Here is a 19,057-nt window from a genome sequence, read left to right on the forward strand (position 1 = left end):
GATTCGAACCCGCGACCCTCAGATTACGAGTGAAGTGCCTTAACCACCTGGCCATGCCGGGGCTCATGTGGGAAGAGCACAGATAACTCATTATATTACTTGGTGCTTAGTTTAAAAGAAACAAGTAGACAAGTAGTAATAAACAGTAACATTTTTACCGCTCTTTAAATTATTAATCTCAATTGTTAACATTTTAATATATATTGATATCATTAAAAACAACTATATTTGATAATCGAATTAAAATTGACAGTTTCAATTTAAACATTACACTTTCTAGAAAACTCATTTTACTTCCTTTTTTTTATATACTAGCTACCCTGCATTAATGAGTAATTTATATCTATAAACTTATTTCCATGGGTGTTGCCGTTTGGATTTAAAATTTTCGTATCTTAGACACAAAGTTGACCGATAAAATGTGATTTAAGCAATTTCTTAAACTTAAAGTGTTAATAATTAGTTATTCTTTCGTGGCTATTGAAAATATTAAAAGTATTTGCCACCAGGGATATTTTTTTGAATAGTAAGAATAATGAGGAAAGCTGCCAAATGTAAATTTGTTGTTTATGTTTTACTTAGGCAATAATAACAGTTATTTTCTTAAGGAATATTTTTTTTCCTGAGTTGTAGAACTACTATGAACAAAGAAAACACCTGTAAAGTTATAAAGATTTTTTCCATTTCCTGAATGCGCACACATAACGAAAAATGTATTCAAATGAGCGAAGGGAAACGGTTTGTAACTGTAACATTAGGCCTTAAAATTCCGATCTTCTTCGCTTTAGTTGCCATGGTTACGGCACGAGATTTTTCATGCTCTCCCAGGTTTTGGAAAAAGAGCAGTAAAAAAAAAAAGGCGTTAAGCCGCTTCTTTGTTTTTATTAGAAGTCACGTGACCAAATGCACGCTTCTTTTATAATCTCTCTAATTTGATATTGTAGTAATTACTATTTTTTCTGATTTTTTTTTCATTAGTCCACCTTGATACATATACACACTCACACACGTACACGCATATTGGACATAACTTTAAATCAATTAAAGTCTACACGTTCAATATCCATGACTGGGAAAGGATTCTAACTCTATCTGATCTCTTTTTATCACCACCTAACCTGATGAACCGTATATAAAAGCCCGTTAGGCCACACTGTGTGATGTAACACCATATCCACCTACCTCTCTACTCACCCAGTGCAACGGCTTCCTCCCAAATGATTTTGTAGCATGATGGTGACACAGACTGCGCGGGTTGGAAGTGAGTTCGCCTGCGATACTACAAATTATTGGAAGTCTAGTTCGGAGCTGCGCGTGCGACTTAGGTCTATACAGTTTTTCTGTGTCCGTGAACTTCCTCTACTAAACTATTGATCGAGATGTTCCGTCGAGTAACGAAGAGAGAGAAGTGAGGATTGAGTCTCGGCTCTTGCTGAGTTTCCACAGCGCACGACTCTTGGGCTAGATGGACCTCAGCATCAACCTATATCGGTGCTAGCGACTAACAATGAAGTACACGGTTGGAATTCTGGCATTCTTTGATTATCTGTTTTAAACATAAATGTTAAAAGTTCGCTTTCCTCAAACTCAAATCTCATAAGCGGTGCTATGTTTAACACATGTCTCCCAACCCTATTTCTAACAGGATGGAAGCCACATAGAGCTAAGAAGTTGTGAAATTTATGCCTGGCCGGAAGATTGCTACTTGACTACTTCCGGTCCGCCTGGAACGCAGTATTAGAAATGTGGAGCAAATAGGAGGCCAAGGACTAAAGCTGTCCACAGTTGGTGGACCTGCCACTGTTCAGATACTGTGTGTGGTGCTGGTCTAGTCATTTCTACGATATTTCACAAAAGGAACAACACGGATTGTTCTCAACACGTCAGCCAGCGCATCTATAACGCCGTAATATTCACGTCTACATAACTACACATGGAGCCTGACCAAGTGATTACTACAGGGTGCTCTACAGAAACAGGTGCACAGCAGAGAAACGTTCTGTATGAGATGTTTGTCTGTCTGGTATTCTCTTTCTATGTTTGATGTTCTTCAAAATAATTTCGCGTAGACAGATTATCTATTCTTGTACAAGGATCAGAAAAATAGGCTTAACAATCTATGTAGGTGATAAGAAATAATGAAAACGTTGTAGTTACAATATATTTAGATATTTCCACGAATTACATGTGAACTTATTTGCTTGGATGATAATGTTAAAGTTGATATATAACATTACTACCGTATGTTAATTTATTTTTCGTTATATATTAAAGCAATAACGTTTTCTAATACTATTTCCATCACCAAGTTATGGTTATAATGACAATATTTGTGGTTAAGCTATGTGGGTTGTGCCCACTAGGGTTATCGAACACCGATAAGTGTAAGCTTACAACTAGGCCACTGGTAGGGAAAGTATAATGATTTTCGATGAGATATAATTAACATCAGTTTCAGGTTATGTTGAAGACGAAAAGTTCATCTAGGAAATTAAACATGAGAAATTTACTGTGCCTATTTTAGGTTGATTGATCAACCGAAAGTAGGTCAAAATGGAGGAATCTGTCAGTTGTGTCGCTTGTCTCGAAAACTGTTCTTTATTTATTAGTACGTTCCGCAAATATGTCCTATTAACTATCTGACTTTGGTTCTACTACAAACAAACATACTTATATATCTTAAAACTACACAAATACGTGTTTATAAATTATCACTTACATTTTTGTAATTGATGTAAAACTACAAAGGTCGCTGCACAACCTGCATTTATGTGATAAGTTAACACGTAAATATTTGATTACGTGATAAACTTATTGTAACAAAGAAGTGAAGAAAGTAAGCAATACAGTTACAATAAAATAAACGCTTACTCTGTAGTCGCAATTCTAGAGTTATATAAGTTCTTCTGTACTAAATGGCCAGGTGGCTAAGGCACTTGACTCATAATCTAAGGGTTGCAGGTTCGAACCCCATCTCACGAAAGAAGCTCGCCCTTGACCAAAGAGTTGGTTAATCCCACTATTCGTTGGTAAAAGAGTAACCCAAGAGTTAGCGGTGGGTGATGATGACCTGCTGCCTTCCCTCTAGTCTTACGCTGCTAAATTAGAGACAACTAGCTCAAATAGCCCTCATTTAGCTTTGCGCGAAATTCGAAAACAAACATTTCTTTTGTACTGAATCTAGTCTTTCTTCATGTAACACTAAGATAAATGTTTATGAAATTTAGTTTTTCTCCATGGAGCAGAAAACGTAAATAAATTTTGCGTAACGTAGTCTTGCTACAGGTAATAACTGTATAAATGTTTATCCATCGTAGATTTGCTTCGTGGAACAGCGAACCAAAGTAAGTGTTCTAGAATGCAGAGTTGCTTTATATAAAACCTAGATAAGGTTTATGCACTTTAGTTTGCTTAATGGAACAAGGAACCTAAATATGTGTTATTTAGTTGAGGCTTTCTTCATGTAATACGAACCCTAACCCGCTTTTGTGTTTTAGTTCAGTTTAATAGTATGGAAAACTTGGGAAAATATTACGTAATAATATTGTTTTGCTTCATGCAACACCTAGATAAAAGCTTAGGTTATTGTAGTCTCAGTTAGAATAAGAGAGGACCTAGGTAAGTGTTCTGTAACATTGTATTGCTTCGTGTCACAAAATATATTTGGTAAATACTTATATATCATTCTTATACTTCATACACAAAGCTCAAGTGTAAACGTTTTTGGATTGTAGTTCTGTTTCTTGTAATAGTGCTATAGTTGCCATTACTTTTGCCTTGTACAATAGAGAACCTAAAAGTATTTTATCCTATTATTGTTTTATGTAAGAGAGAACCTTCCCTAATGTCTATGATTTATTATACCATTTCACAGTGACGTTTTGTAGTTTACTTTGATTTTAACGATTGTTTGTAGAATTTATTAGCAAGGTCAATCCATTTAATATAGAACGTGTAAACAAAACGTGTGACACATTTTTCTACATGACACAGAGTCTGTTCAAAAGTTTATATTTAGTTATTTGATTTGTAGTTATACGGAAGTATTTTGCTTATTGTTAAGTTCAAAGCTAACTGTTGAGCTATCAACGCTATACCAAATGCAGGGATGTACCCCAGAATATAAGAGTTATAAGCCCTCCAAATTGCCACTTAGCTACCAGAAGGATAAGTTTGTTTGTTTAAAGTTAAACACAAAGCTGCACAATGGGCTGTCTATGCTCTGCCCACGACAGGTATCGAAATCCTGTTTCTAGCGATGGGAGTCCTCCACTGAGGGTGAAGGAGACTAAGAAATGTATACATATAAACTGTTATTCTCTTCAGCACAACAAACTCGTAAAAATATTTATTTTTTCTTGTGTCTGAGTTTTGTTTGTTTGTGTTAAACACAGAGCTGCACAAGAGGCAAACCCCAGTTGTGCCCACCACGAGTATCAAAAGTTGGTTTTCAGCGCCGTGTCTTTCACTATAGAACTATTTCTGGGACAGGGAATTTATATCGGCAAAAGGATTTTAACAATGGGTATTTTTGTATTGTTTTTAGAATATAACTTACAGTCAAATATTACCGGTATACTGGACACTTTTATTCATAATTTACAGCAGTAAATTCGTCATTAATTCATCACTATAGTAAGGGTTGGTTAGGTTTATCGTGAAATTAAGACTACATGACGCTTTTGCAGTCGTTACCCGGTGGGACAGCGGTAAGTCTTCGGAGTTGCAATGCTTAAAATCAGCGGTCCGATTCCCCTGGGTGTGGCTTTGCTATAAGAAAAACACAAAACTCTTGGATTCAACATAATCCAGTTTTGTAGTTACTAATCTCGAAACTATTATGCGATTTTGCTCAAAAACGTTTTAAGGGTACAAAAACTTTAAACAAAGGCGAGAAAGGGACAGTGCGAAGTAATTATAGGATGTGTTTTACCACAAAGTCTATTTGATGAATGGGATAAATTTTAGTAATCACAAAATTAAAGCACTTTTTCCAAATAGGGAATAAGAATTTTATCAGCACGTGTGTGTGTAAAGTGTGCTACAAAATTATGTTAAAATTAACTCCACGATATTTCGCAGAAGTTGGGAGAATTTGATAATATTTTTTGGTTTTTGACAAATTTCAGTGTTTTTTAAGCGCTCTTTCGATGCATGCGACTTTCTACGTTATGTATATATAGTACAAATATGCATGATCTTATTTTATGTAAAATAGTTAATTAAACTAAGTTTGTAATCACCCAAAATCCACGACACGGGGGAGTATATATGCAGGTGTAACGTGATCTTCGGCTACTTAGACAAATAACTTCTTAACCCCCCTTGTCAGGATACCTTACCCTCTCTTTTACAGAGGTAATGATTTGAAATAGATAAACGATCAAATAATTTATTTTCTTTGAGTGTAAATTAAATCTGTCTATCTTACTCATCAGATTCAGAAGCACACAGGATAAACAGAAAAAAAAATATTATCAGAAAATAACCCAAATGATTTGGAAAATATAATATTTATTTGAGCATTCTTATTAATATACAAAATCATATCTTCCAAGTCATAGACGACTAATCAGTACACTACACCTAAATAAAATTTATTCGAAAAAAACAACAACTGCGGGACACTGAATGTTGTTTTATAGCTAGGGATATGTTTGTTTTACGATGATGTCACTACAGAACTTCACCAGTCAGATATCACTATTTTACACAGAAGTGTACATAACATTGTCAGTTTTCTTTTACAAACAACGATCTAAAACTAAACTTAACCCGCTGTCCTTACATTGCTCTGGAACTATTTGACTATGCGTGTTCAAACGACAAGGTGAAGCAAAACGTTTTTCTTTGCTCTTTTGTAGTGTATCCAAATTACATTACAACATAATACGTGAGGACAAATACAATTTAGCCTTTAACAGTGTAATTAATTTTAAGAATGCTATAAAACACTAGTAGGCAGCTTGCAAGTTTTACTTTTGTCTTGCCTTTAAGAAAATTGTCGTGTTCAATTTGTGGGACGTGTAAAAATAATGGCCGGAAGTGAAATCAACACTTAAAGCTTTCTGTCCAATCAGAGAAAAGTAAATAAAAGAAATAGACGAAAAAAAAAAATCCTCCCCCAGACGTAAAGACCAATGTCTGCAAAAATGTATGACGTTTTACGATCAAATATATTTATTGCATCCGAGACCTTTCATATCATCTTTACAGAGTCTTAGCTGTTATGTCTCCCACTAAACTTAATTTTTACAATTGGTAATAATAACGCAGAAGTTTTCTCAATTTCTACTCGTACGAGACACAAATAAAACGTTACTAGATGAAAATGCAAACTCATTAGAAATAGTAATCAATGGGGATTATAAGATCATTATAAACAGTACTTGATGAGGATTCTAAAAACATTAGCAACGGTACGAGATGGGGATTATAAGATCATTATAAACAGTACTTGATGAGGATTCCAAAAACATTAGCAACGGTACGAGATGGGGATTATAAGATCGTTATAAAAAGTACGTGACAAGCGTTCCAAAAACATTAGCAACGGTACGAGATGGGGATTATAAGATCATTATAAACAGTACTTGATGAGGATTCCAAAAACATTAGCAACGGTACGAGATGGGGATTATAAGATCGTTATAAAAAGTACGTGACAAGCGTTCCAAAACATTAGCAACGGTACGAGATGGGGATTATAAGATCGTTATAAAAAGTACGTGACAAGCGTTCCAAAACATTAGCAGCGGTACTAGACGGAAATTGCAAAATTATTAAATGGACGAGTGTTTCCTTAAGTTTTGGTTTTCAATAACTCAATACTTGACATGGTATAGAAGGAAACACTCGTCCATTTAATAATTTTGCAATTTCCGTCTAGTACCGTTGCTAATGTTCTTGGAATCCTCATCAAGTATTGTGTATAACGATCTTATAATTCCCATCTAGTGTTAAATGGACGAGTGTTTCCTTAAGTTTTGGTTTTCAATAACACAATACTTGACATGGTATAGAAGGAATATTACAATAAGTCTAAAGCTAAGTTACGATTTAAAACAATACATGATCGTCTGCACTTCACAAAGACCTGTACTTCCTATAAAAGTTAAACAGAACGAATACAAATATAGAAACTAAATTTGGAGAAATACAGTTTCACGTGGAATAAATCTAACTAAATTAAAGCAGTATCAATAACTATATTATAAAGTAGTACGTTATTTTACGAAATTCTTCTAGTGTTCAGTCCAGAAAACCAGTTCGAATAAGATTTTACCTTATGCTAATAGTCCTTGTTCACACTTTCCAGAAAAAAATAAAAAAACGGCGGATTCAAATAGTGATCTAGTGGAACATTGTAGTACTGATGAAAAATAGATTCCAATCTATTTTTATATATAGTTATTTCCAATGAATATGTAAAGCAATTCATCCAGCTATCGTTTAATAAACTTTATTGTATCCCAGCCGGCCTCAAGAGACGTGGTATTATACGAAAGGTCTCGTCGACCCTAAATTTAGTATATTCATGATGTCAGAAAAACACCTAGGTATAAGAAATCTTAATATACAAGATAAACTCTTTGTAAATTGAACGTTTTCGAACGCAGGCCTTCTTTCTTCAGGATCAAACTATACATCTTTCGAAAGATGTATCATGTAAGAGGATATAGAAGATAATATGGTTCACAAATGATTAGAAACTTTATTACATTCACTGGTAAACTGTTATTAATATATATATATATATACTAGTTTATTACAACTTTAAAAAAATATACTATTTTATTATAACGTAAAAAGAAGTCGAAACAAAAATAAATTAAACAGAAAACACTGTACTAATTGAAATGTTCCCAAGGTAAAAACTACAGTGTGGGATAATAAAATGTACTATAGATTTTGGAAGTGACTGAAGAAATAGGTCCCACATTGCGGTGGGGATACACTGTCTATCAGTCTTATTCTCTATTACCCAGTCTTACGTAAGAAATAAACGAGTAGCAATATATGTATAAATGGAAATTAGGAGAGCGAGATGTGGATGCTGAGGTCTACCATGTCCCACATCTGTATTATCCTTCACTGCCTGCAGACAGTTGTAAGAAAATGACCGATTTCAAAAGTAAAAAAAAAAAAAAAAAAATTAAAATAAGAATAAGAAAATAAAGTACCACCTTTGGGGGTAAGTAAGTTGAAAACTTACCTTTTGAAGTTAGCATTACAGCCCCCAATATGGTAGAAAAACCCTAACTGATAACATAGAAGACGAATTGTATTAGAATGAAGCGTCTCATCCAGTTATTTAAACAAACTAGTATAGCTCCGAACCTCCACCCATTTATTAAGTCTACTCTGACTATCATCCTCTAAACAAGCTTTCATATGCGGAAAGGTGTACATCCGCATAAAGTAGTGCCAAGTTGTTAAATGACTTTATTCATAACAAAAAATAGTTATTAGAAATTTTAAGTACGATTTCTCTAATTCTAATTTCTTTATATTCATTTAATACATTCTTATATTTTTTACAGAATAGCTTAATAATTTTATTTAAAGTTTATTTATTAAATCCATTAACTATTAATTTTTGTAGCAGCGTTTCAATATTACTGATAAAGCATTGTAATTTATTACAAATTTTACAATATTTGAATAATAGCGAAGTTATAATGCTTATAACAGAAGGATATGTACATTACTATTAAAAGAGGGTAAACCATAAATTAGAAAGGTATAATACCTTCTTTTATGAAAATATTTGCATTGATATCATATCAATTATTTAAATTTCTAAATCTAAATAATGTGTATCTGTATTAGATATTGAACTATTTTCAATTTCTAATTCTGCTGGACAAGTAATATTAATAACATTATTTATTTCAGGATTATTTATACTAATTAACTCAGCTACACATCTGTAAGTTAAGGTAAAAATATCTGGATTTGTGTAGTTTTCAATAAATATATTTCATACCCTTTGACAGATTGTTTAGGCAGAGTATTCATGATGAAACGTTGTAGAATGGAAGGCGACTGCCTGTTGTGGAGACACAAGTGTAGAGGACGATATTTTGAAAGTCTTCCGCCTTTTGTCTTCAAGTCAGAAGACTTTCGAAACGTCGTCCAGTACACTTGTGTCTCCACAACAGGCAGTTGTCGTCCATTCTACAAAGTTTCATCAAATATATTTCATAATAGTAAAGATACAAATTTGCTATACAAATGGCGTAGTTAGCTCCCATTGGAACTCCTATTACTTGTTTAAAAACTTGTTTATTGAAAAATATATAATTATTGTAAACGCAGAAATTTAATATCTATTATGTTTTTGGAGCTAAAGTTCCTTTCTTCCAGTTCTGTAAAAGGATAACAGAACTATTCTATTAATAAATTTAACACAAAGATTAAATATTTTGATGGAACTGTGGTGTACAATGTGTTAAAATCAAATGATAGAATATTATTTATTTGCTCACAAATTTTTAGATATTTTAAAATAGGTTGATTACTTTTCACTATCCAATTATTATGTTTTTATTATTAACACTTACATTTTTCATTTATTGAATTAGAAATAAATTTAAATCCAGTTGGAGATCTATGTAGTTTGGGAATAGCATAAAGAAACAGTAAATATACATAAGAATTTGGGTTAGAAAAAAGTTTATTATAAGCTTCAACAAAAATGTTAATTACTGTATCTTTAGATTGGTTACCAAGTTTAAATATTTGTGTACTATTGATTTATTTTATCATATTTAGTGCATAAAACTTTTTACAAATGATACTGATGTTACAGTTACCCTTATCAATGGGAACTATAACATATTTTTCTTGCAAATATTTAATCTTATCTTTTAACTGACGAAACGATAAATCTGTATGTTATTTCTTTAATTTTATATGAAATAATTTTATTTTTATTTTTTTAAGTACGTACAACTTCTCTTCTAACTTCTATATATATTGCTACTATTTTATTTCCTTCCTGAGACTGGCGAATGGAGGTTAAAACTGATAGACGGTGTATCCCCAGCGCAATGTGAGTCATACTTTTACAGTCACCTCCGAAACATAGAGTACATTTTATAATCTCACATTATAGTTTGTGTCATGGGATCTTTTCAATTAGTGCAATCAAAGGTAACATATTGTATAGGATGATCCATAATTATGTGCCCACCTGCTGTTTTCTATTTTCTACATGAGTTCCGCCCGTTTAATTAAATGCAAAATTAAAAGCGACCAGCGTATTCTTCGTCCACCTGAGTAAGCGTGCAACGCAGCTGGAAAGAAACGAAACGGCATATTACAGTCATATAAGGATAGCGCGCAAATGAGTATCTAATTATGATCCACTTTGTATTACACCGGCATTAATTTCTTCAGAATATCAATATGGACTTACACAATGAAACATAAGAATGGCTCAATCTTTATTTAAACGTTTGTTCTATTTTCATGTTGCTAGGCTTGTATTATCATTAATTAAAGGGGAGCATAATAATCTATCCATGAAAATGTAATTTGTGAGCACTTACAACAACCTGTTGTGTCCCCCGCTAGTACAGCGGTAAGTCTACGGATTTACAACGCTAAAATCAGGGGTTCGATTCCCCTCGGTGGATTCAACAGATAGCCCCATGTGGCTTTGCTATAAAAACACACACACACACATACAACGCGTGGCTTGTATGGTCTGTGTCTTGCAATCTCTAGTCTACCTTTTATCAATATGAACATGTCCTCCAATGGACGAAATGCTAACTAATAACTTTGTAACGTGTGTTGTTGTTCACAGCAAAATCTTGTACTCGTGTTTCCTTTATAAAAAAAATTCTCCATACATTTGTTTCTTTCTTAATTCATGAGTGTTGAAACTGTGTGTGGTTGAAAATTCTGTAAACACTTTTTTCTTTTTGAAGATTTTGAATCACATCTTGTTTGCATTTTCTAATACAAATATTTGTCATTCATATGAATAGTTCTTTCTCTTTGCATATTTACCATTTTTTGGATAATTCATTGTGCAATTATCGAGTTCAATCTCATTTCAAATGCACTTTACAGTTGCTTACTAAGCCTTTCTTTAATTAAGTTCAGATTCGAATATGGAAAAGACCGCAATATTATCGCCATGTTGAAAAACGACACCGTTTTGGCGAGTACAGATTAAATCTAAAGTTAGCTAAGCCTATTTAACTGTCGCTAACAAGGTGTAATATTATCGTCGTTCATTTCTACAAATAGTATTCCTTAAAGTCATAGTATGCTTAAAACTTTATTCTCGAAATAATGTTTTAGCATATAATCATATTTATCGAACAAGTTTATTAGAAGTAAGAGAGGATTTATTTTATTGTATTTAAGTGCCTGTGATTCGATGGACTTCCACCTTTTGTGATACATTCGTCTGAAGATTTCATTCATCACGTATTGGTTGCTTAACCCTTGAACAAAAGAAGTATAATTTGCGATAAAATTATATCTAACGTAAACCACTCGTAACATAGTTTGTTTGTTTTAAATTTCTAATTCTGCTGGATAAATAATATTAATAACATTATTTATTTCAGAATTATTTATACTAATTAACTCAGCTACACATCTGTAAGTTGAAGTAAAAATATCTACGAAAGGGCTATCTGTGCTAGCCGTCCCTAATTTAGTAGTGTAAGACTAGAGGGAAGGCAGCTAGTCATCACCACCCACCGCCAACTCTTGGGCTACTCTTTTACCAACGAATAGTGGGATTGACCGTCACATTATAACGCCCCCATGGCTGAAAGGGCGAGCATGTTTGGTGTGACAGAGATTTGAACCCTCGACCCTCAGATTACGAGTTGAACGCCTTAACCCACCTGGCCATGCCGGGTCCAGTCGTAACAAGTAATCGATTTTGAATTTTTACCGCTACCTTTATGGTGTGTAAGTTTCGTTCAGGATTCACAGTACATACAGCGAAACCATTTTATCGAAAAAAAAAAGGATTTACAGCTTTTCAAACTTCACTTTTTCAAGTATAATTATAAATCATAATAATGGCTTAGGAGTTGAGGTTTCTACTTATTTTGTGCTCTTAAAGATGACTGCATGCTCTTGTAAATGTTGTATTGAGTAGCCACATTGTTTTGAGATTGTGTTGCAGTAACTTGTAAGTTAACGTCAACATTAGTCTTTGTTCGGATAGGCTCTAACGAGATTCATCAACTAGAGATCGTAATGAATTAATTCATCGGGTAAGTCATTCATTTTGACCATAACATAGTTAACCCTTAAACAGCGGCCATCATAAACTCCTGCTGCTATCTACATTATCGTTGTTTCAAGGTCAAATAGATAGAAAATAAATTGTCAAATGTAATAAAACCTTCTAACGGATTATACAAGACATAATTATTATTATTTTTTAAATTACGTAAATAAAAGATATCATGGTTTGCTTCCAAGAAGTTCTATTTTATTATTTGCTTTTACTGTATTTTTCAACTTATGGATTAGCGGACGTTTTACGTCAGAATAGTCTTGAAAGATGTGGGCGGTGGAAATCGATACGTTTATCGGATTATACTGCTGTTCAGTTGCTATTACAAGCCAAACCAGGATTCAAACGTATACTTTAGTAATTCATTTTTTTATTATTATTTCGCTGCGTAGAGTCTCAACTAATATTTGACTGAGTTTTTTTTTTTTTCATGCTAACACTTCGTACAACCTTTATCTTCCAGACATCCGCGAAGAAGCGTCCATGTTTCAAACTTACATCTTCCTTTTTGAACAAATTATGTGTAGAATGAAACAGCTAACGGAATACCCTTAGCATCAAACTGGAGATCGATCGTTAAAATAAAGCCCAAAACTCGATTCTCCTACGAATGGTGTAATTGGCCCTTGAAAACGTTTGAGGGAGGGAATTGTAGAGAACTACTGTGATTGGTCTCCATTTTGCGGCATTCACTAACAGTAACTTGTTTGTTTTTGAATGTCGTGCAAAGCTACGAGGGCTATCTGCGCTAGCCGTTCCTAATTTAGCAGTGTAAGATAGAGGGAAGGCAGCTAGTCATCACCACCCACCCCCAACTCTTGGGCTACTCTTTTACCAACGAATAGTGGAATTGACCATACACATTATAACGCCCCCACGGCTGAAAGGGCGAGCATGTTTGGTGTAACGGGGATTCGAAACCGCGACCCTCGGATTACGAGTCGAGTGCCTTAACCACCTGGCTATGCCTGGTTTAACGTTCAAATAAAATTTTAATTTTTTTGTAGTACTCAAAATTTGCAACAGGTTTGTCTTTTAAAGTTACCTAACATGCAGTGTTTGCTTTAGAGCGAAACTCCGCTGAACGTAAATATAGTAAAAAGAATAAATAAAATATGTAATGTACAACAATAAGTGGATGGACATAAAAGCACAACTTACTTTTTTCTTTCGTTCCCACAAAGGGAAACACGTTGTGTTTTACAATAATTTCAACACAATATTGCCACTTCAAAAGACAGGAACATACTTTTAACAGCATTTTCTATAAAACCAGTTGCTTAGCAACACTTTTATTCCGCTTTTATTGACCTAAGAGAGATCTGAACGTTAGTACACTATGTAAACCCCAAGAGAATGCACTGACATTTGAATTTAGACCAAAAACGTCAATTTACTTGTACGCGTGGACACATCAAAAAATATATCCAGAAATAGCTTAGCCAAGTCTGGTGAGTAGTTGGTACAGGAATATATGAAATTACAGCAAGTTTATCAGAAAATAGTGGTCTAATTCTAAAGACATGTAATAGGAGAAATCTTAAAGTATAAATATATATACCTAAAACTCACCAGCGGATTCCAGGTCTGTTTTACGGTTTATCTTGAAATTGCTTTCAACTACACGTTTTTTTTCATGTTGTTCTGTTTTCATACATGTGAAACGGTTCTAGAATTTAATTACAGCGTGTGATGTTTAGGTTTTAGTTTAAGTTTACAGAGACCATTACTTTTTCTTAATATTTATGATCCCTCACCGGAACCGTGTTTCCAACTCGTGATGAGCATAGACAGCCTATTGTGCAGCTTTGTGCTTAACTTTAAACACATCATATAATCGCAAGGATTTCATTAAAGCGAAATAATTAAAACATGTTGTCACTTATACCAAGTTTTAACAGTAGTTGTGCGGGTTTGTTGCTTCCAATCTTGAAATTCCACTTTATCGTAAAAGAGTAGTCAATAGCTAACACCATCATAATCGACGCAAATGTGTTTTCATTTCGTCATCAAGAATTTTATTTTGTACGTATAATTGTGATTTTTTCTCTAGTATCGTCGATTTTATTTTATATTAAACAATTGACATGAAAGTATTCCTTAATAAAGACTAAACACTTTATATGGTTTAGAATATATGTGGTACAATTATTCTCTGTAATGTGAGACCTTGAGTGTGCTGTTGGGCTATGGCATGGTCTGGTGGTTAGGACGCTCTACTCGCAATCTGCGGGTTGCTGGTTCGAATTTGTGGGATGTTAAATAGTAACAGTTAATTCCACTATTCGCCAGTAATAGAGTAGCCCAAGTATTGGTGGTGAGCGGTGATGTCTAGCTGTCTTCCCTCTAGCCTTACACTGCCAAATTAAGGAGGGCTAGCACAGATAGCCCTCGTGTAGCTTTGCGCGAAATTCAAGACAAAAAGAAACGGTCAGAGCAATGGTCAATTCAAGTATTCCATAAAGAAGAGTTGGGGGGATGGTGCTGTTTACTAATTTCATTCCGTGTAGCCTGAGCTCAAAATCAGAGACAGCTTTGTGGAAATATTAGAGCAACATCATGGAGCGAGGACTCAATATTAAGTTATTATTATTATTCATAATTGAGTAGCTTAACCTACGATAATCTAGTCTTCATTTATCAACTTGTTTGTATATTGATCCTTACCAGCGAGGCATCATATTGAATAGTCTGATGTTTCGACCTGTTACAACACACGGTGTAAAGAACTATCAAAAGACAGTTTACGAAATCACTTGTTTTCTACGTAAAATTAATGTATATGCGTTCCAATTGGTAACTCATAGGATTAATTGCAGTAATACTAATAATATTAATGTTTTTTGGATGATCCGTATACTGTTAGGAGATGTAATACCAGCATATTCGTGGGCTCACAAGCAATGTGGTGTAAAAATATTTTTAAAAAAAGGTTTCACACGGATCTCGTCTGAAGTTTTACGGTTAACATAAGCCAGTATAATGTTTCCAGAGACCAATTAAATGTTACAGAATTTGGTTCTAGTTTTAAGTTGCACTCTTCTAGGCCTTCACTGATTAAGAACTCTTTTCAACATTCATTCTTCCTAATCGAGTGACTGGGATCTTGTTGACGAAAATAAAATAGAAACAGAAAGAAAAAAAACAAAATAAGTAGTGAATATCATTGGACATCTGGTCTTTGTGAGAGCATATTTAGTCATACTTGACCAGTTTTGTCTGTGAATAATAACAAACTTATTTTAGTCATACAAGACGTGGAACTGTTGGTAAAAATAATTCGAGTAAACATTTTGGCTCGATTAAGAACGTTATTGTTACTTGTACAAATAAATATTTACGAAATTATTCTCCATGTTGCCTTCCAGTGGCGCAACGGTATGTCTGCGGACTTGCAACGCTAGAACGTTGCTCATAATACTCGAGTTATTTTCTTGTTTGGATGAAAAATTCCCTTTACTGTGAATACCTGTCAGGTTATAGGTTAAACTGACCATCCAGCTCGACACAACACTGTTATTATGATGTATTGTATTATTCACCCAACGTATCTTACAGAGTTGTGAATTCATGCTCGTATTGCTTGGAATGTTTAATACATCGTATCCTGTTATCAATCCCGCTTAACATAATTTATCTTGATGTTGAGAACTCAAGCTTCGATAGAGTGCTTTACTATCAAACCAATTCAACATAGTGTATCTTGGACATTGCAAACTCGTGCTTGAATTGGACGGAACATTTATGATAGCATACAGCTTAACACAGTTTCTCTTTGTCATTGCAAACTCATGTTTGAATTGCCCGGAACATTTATGATAACGAACAGTAATATTTATCCAGCTTAACACAGTTTATCTTGGGACGTTGCGAATTCATAGCTTGTCGTACCATCCGCCTAGATATAAATAGTTGGACTGGTCGAGCATTCATTATTACGTACCGTTATTTCAAAGCAGCATTTTGAACTACGTTTTTGCCAGATAGGATTTCCTTAGCTGTTGAAATTAAGTGTGAAAAAAACGAAAGACATTTGATAAAACTATTAATTACCGATTTGACTAACAATACGGCAGAAATAAAGAACGTTGCGGTTTTATGTCGTGTATAAAATACTATGATATATCATTATTAATTTTGAACAGACTTATGTACTGTTATATAGACTTTACTTTTCTTATAGCGAAAAATGTCTTATATTATATATGTTAAACACCAGAAAAATTTACTGAATAATAAGAAGTAACTAGAATCTAATCTATATCTAATTCATTCTATTAATTTCTACGTATGTGTTGCTAAAACTAAATGTGTGAAACGTAAAATGGGTTTATGTAATTGTGTGAATTGTTGCCAAGATGGGTTGCAAACTTAGGAGACCTGACGCTACTGAGCACGATCAACACTTTCAACTGTGGGCGTGTTTTAAAAGCGGCAGCTAGTCCTGTATTTCACGTAAAAAGCCGGACTGTATCCTTGAAACGGTAAGACCTGCTATTCCTGAATTCTAAGATAATCTCATCTGACCGTTTAGCACACGTTCTCATATCGTGCCATTAAAATTGGAAATTCCTATTCAGAATTTACATAAATATCAAGATACGTATATATATATATACCCTGCTGATGACACGATTGTAGTTTACAAATATGTTTTCTTTCAAGCACTTAACGGGAATCACATCCTAATTGTTTTGTTTTCAAAGACATGCAAAAAAGAGCTATTGGCAGTTTTTTATTTTAAATTTTTAGGTTCTTATAAGACAGACTCATCGACAAAGAAGCTACTGGTAGGAATATAGTCTTAGGTAAAAAAATATAACGCTAGTAAAGTTTATATGATAAGAATTTTGTACTCGAAAATAAGTACTTGTCTTAGCCTACTGGGATTTTAGTGCATTAAATCACTCTGTTGATACAATTCTGCAAAATTAAATTTATCTTTTTTTTATTTTGCAGGACTAGGAGAAGTATTCACGATTCATGTTTATGTTTTGAATAAGGGAAGTATTCACGATTCATGCTTATGTTTTGAATAAGGGATGTATTCACGATTCATGCTTATGTTTTGAATAAGAGAAGTATTCATGTTTATGTTTTGAATAAAAAAAGTATTCATGATTCATGTTTATGTTTTAAATAAAAAAAGTATTCATGATTCATGTTTATGTTTTAAATAGGGGAAGTATTCACGATTCATGTTTATGTTTTTATACTTTTGTAATATTATTTTTTTTTTCAATTTATCCTCCCTTTCTAATTTTGTATTTGAATAGTTCGATATATTTCTCAGTTTTAAGTAGACGACCAAACCTACAGATTGAAACAGAAAGCTGTGAAGGCCTGTTTAATTTGACAACACATAGTCAAACAGTAATTTGTAAAGGCGTATTTAATTTGACAACACAATATGTCATTTTTGCTTATTCTCTGAAATCACTTTTCGAAATGGTCTTTAAGTTCTAATACATTTTACTTTTTGAAGTTAATGTTATTATTAATGATGAATGCAACGTTTAAAATTTTCTCAACATATTGTTAATTTTACGTTTAGAAATATTTTTTTTGCATTATTTCTGTATTTCTGAACATGTTTAATGTTCTGCAAACGGAGTTTGGAGAACACTGATCCAGAAACATTTTCTGCTACACAAAACAAGTGATATTTTGTCGTTATAGCTATAACGAATGTTCGACGAGGCATACTACACAGAAAGGGAAAAAAACAAAACAAAATAAGAACATCCAGAAACCTTATGTCAAGAAAACGCGAGATAGAAAATTTTCGTTTTATGTTTATTTTATGAAAATAGTAATATACACATACATAAGCAACTAAATCTAGTCTTTTGAAGTGGTATATAATTTTATCTGTGAGAATAAATAAACATTCGTATGAAACAAGCTATGGAATCGTATTTATTATTACGTGCAACGATATGCTTATGTCAGCGGGCCACGCTCTACCTTAGTGATTACTCTGCCCAGGTTATAAATATGAAAATTCGCGACTCGCATACCGTTACCACGTGAACGCACTCCAAACTCTGGATCATGGTTTGTTTGTTTTTTGTTTGTTTTTGAATTTCGCGCAAAGCTACTCGAGGGCTATCTGCGCTAGCCGTCCCTAATTTAGCAGTGTAAGACTAGAGGGAAGACAGCTAGTCATCACCACCCACCGCCAACTCTTGGGCTACTCTTTTTACCAACGAATAGTGGGATTGACCGTCACATTATACGCCCCACGGCTAAAAGGGGCGAGCATGTTTGACGCGACCCTCAGATTACGAGTCGCACGCCTTAACCCACCTGGCCATGCCGGGCCCTGGATCATGGACGCGCGATAAGTACGACGTTCAAATACAATCGTTTGGTTGAACAAGAGTAGCCAAAGAGTCAGCTGAAATGTGAAGTAGTCGAGTACTACAGGCAGATAACACTTTTGTGTTTATTTTAAGTTTATTTGAAGTAACAACTGTTACAGTTGGAGCGAGTACATGGAACATTATCAACTACAATGAAAGCAGAACTAATGTTTGGTATTATGATGATATACTTGTTTAATGTGTTCCTTAATGAATAGGTAAAATACACAGTATATCATTTCGGGGTCAGATATTGTATTTCAACTGAGAACAGCTATGGATACAACAACAAAGAAAGGGGACTGGAAGTCCATTTAATCTGTAAAAATATTATAGAAGTAGCTTTTGCCCATCTTGTATTAGACTGTAAGAAATGTTTGCACCATAGCTGGTGATTTTGTGAATCAATAGA

The 19,057-nt window shown here is 33.8% G+C and overlaps 1 protein-coding gene across 1 annotated transcript in view; it reads left to right on the forward strand.

Moving 5' to 3' along the window:
* Positions 1–1,394: 1,394 nt before the first annotated feature.
* LOC143245478 (multiple PDZ domain protein-like) overlaps positions 1,395–19,057 on the forward strand; it is a 78,953-nt gene continuing 61,290 nt past the window's right edge. Inside the window, exon 1 of the mRNA XM_076491840.1 lies at positions 1,395–1,979. Within this exon, the coding sequence (XP_076347955.1) occupies positions 1,934–1,979 (46 nt within the window). The 5' untranslated portion in view covers positions 1,395–1,933. The remainder of the gene's footprint in view (positions 1,980–19,057) is intronic.

This window comes from Tachypleus tridentatus, chromosome 2 (assembly GCF_004210375.1).
Source record: "Tachypleus tridentatus isolate NWPU-2018 chromosome 2, ASM421037v1, whole genome shotgun sequence".
In the NCBI taxonomy this organism is placed as follows: domain Eukaryota; kingdom Metazoa; phylum Arthropoda; class Merostomata; order Xiphosura; family Limulidae; genus Tachypleus; species Tachypleus tridentatus.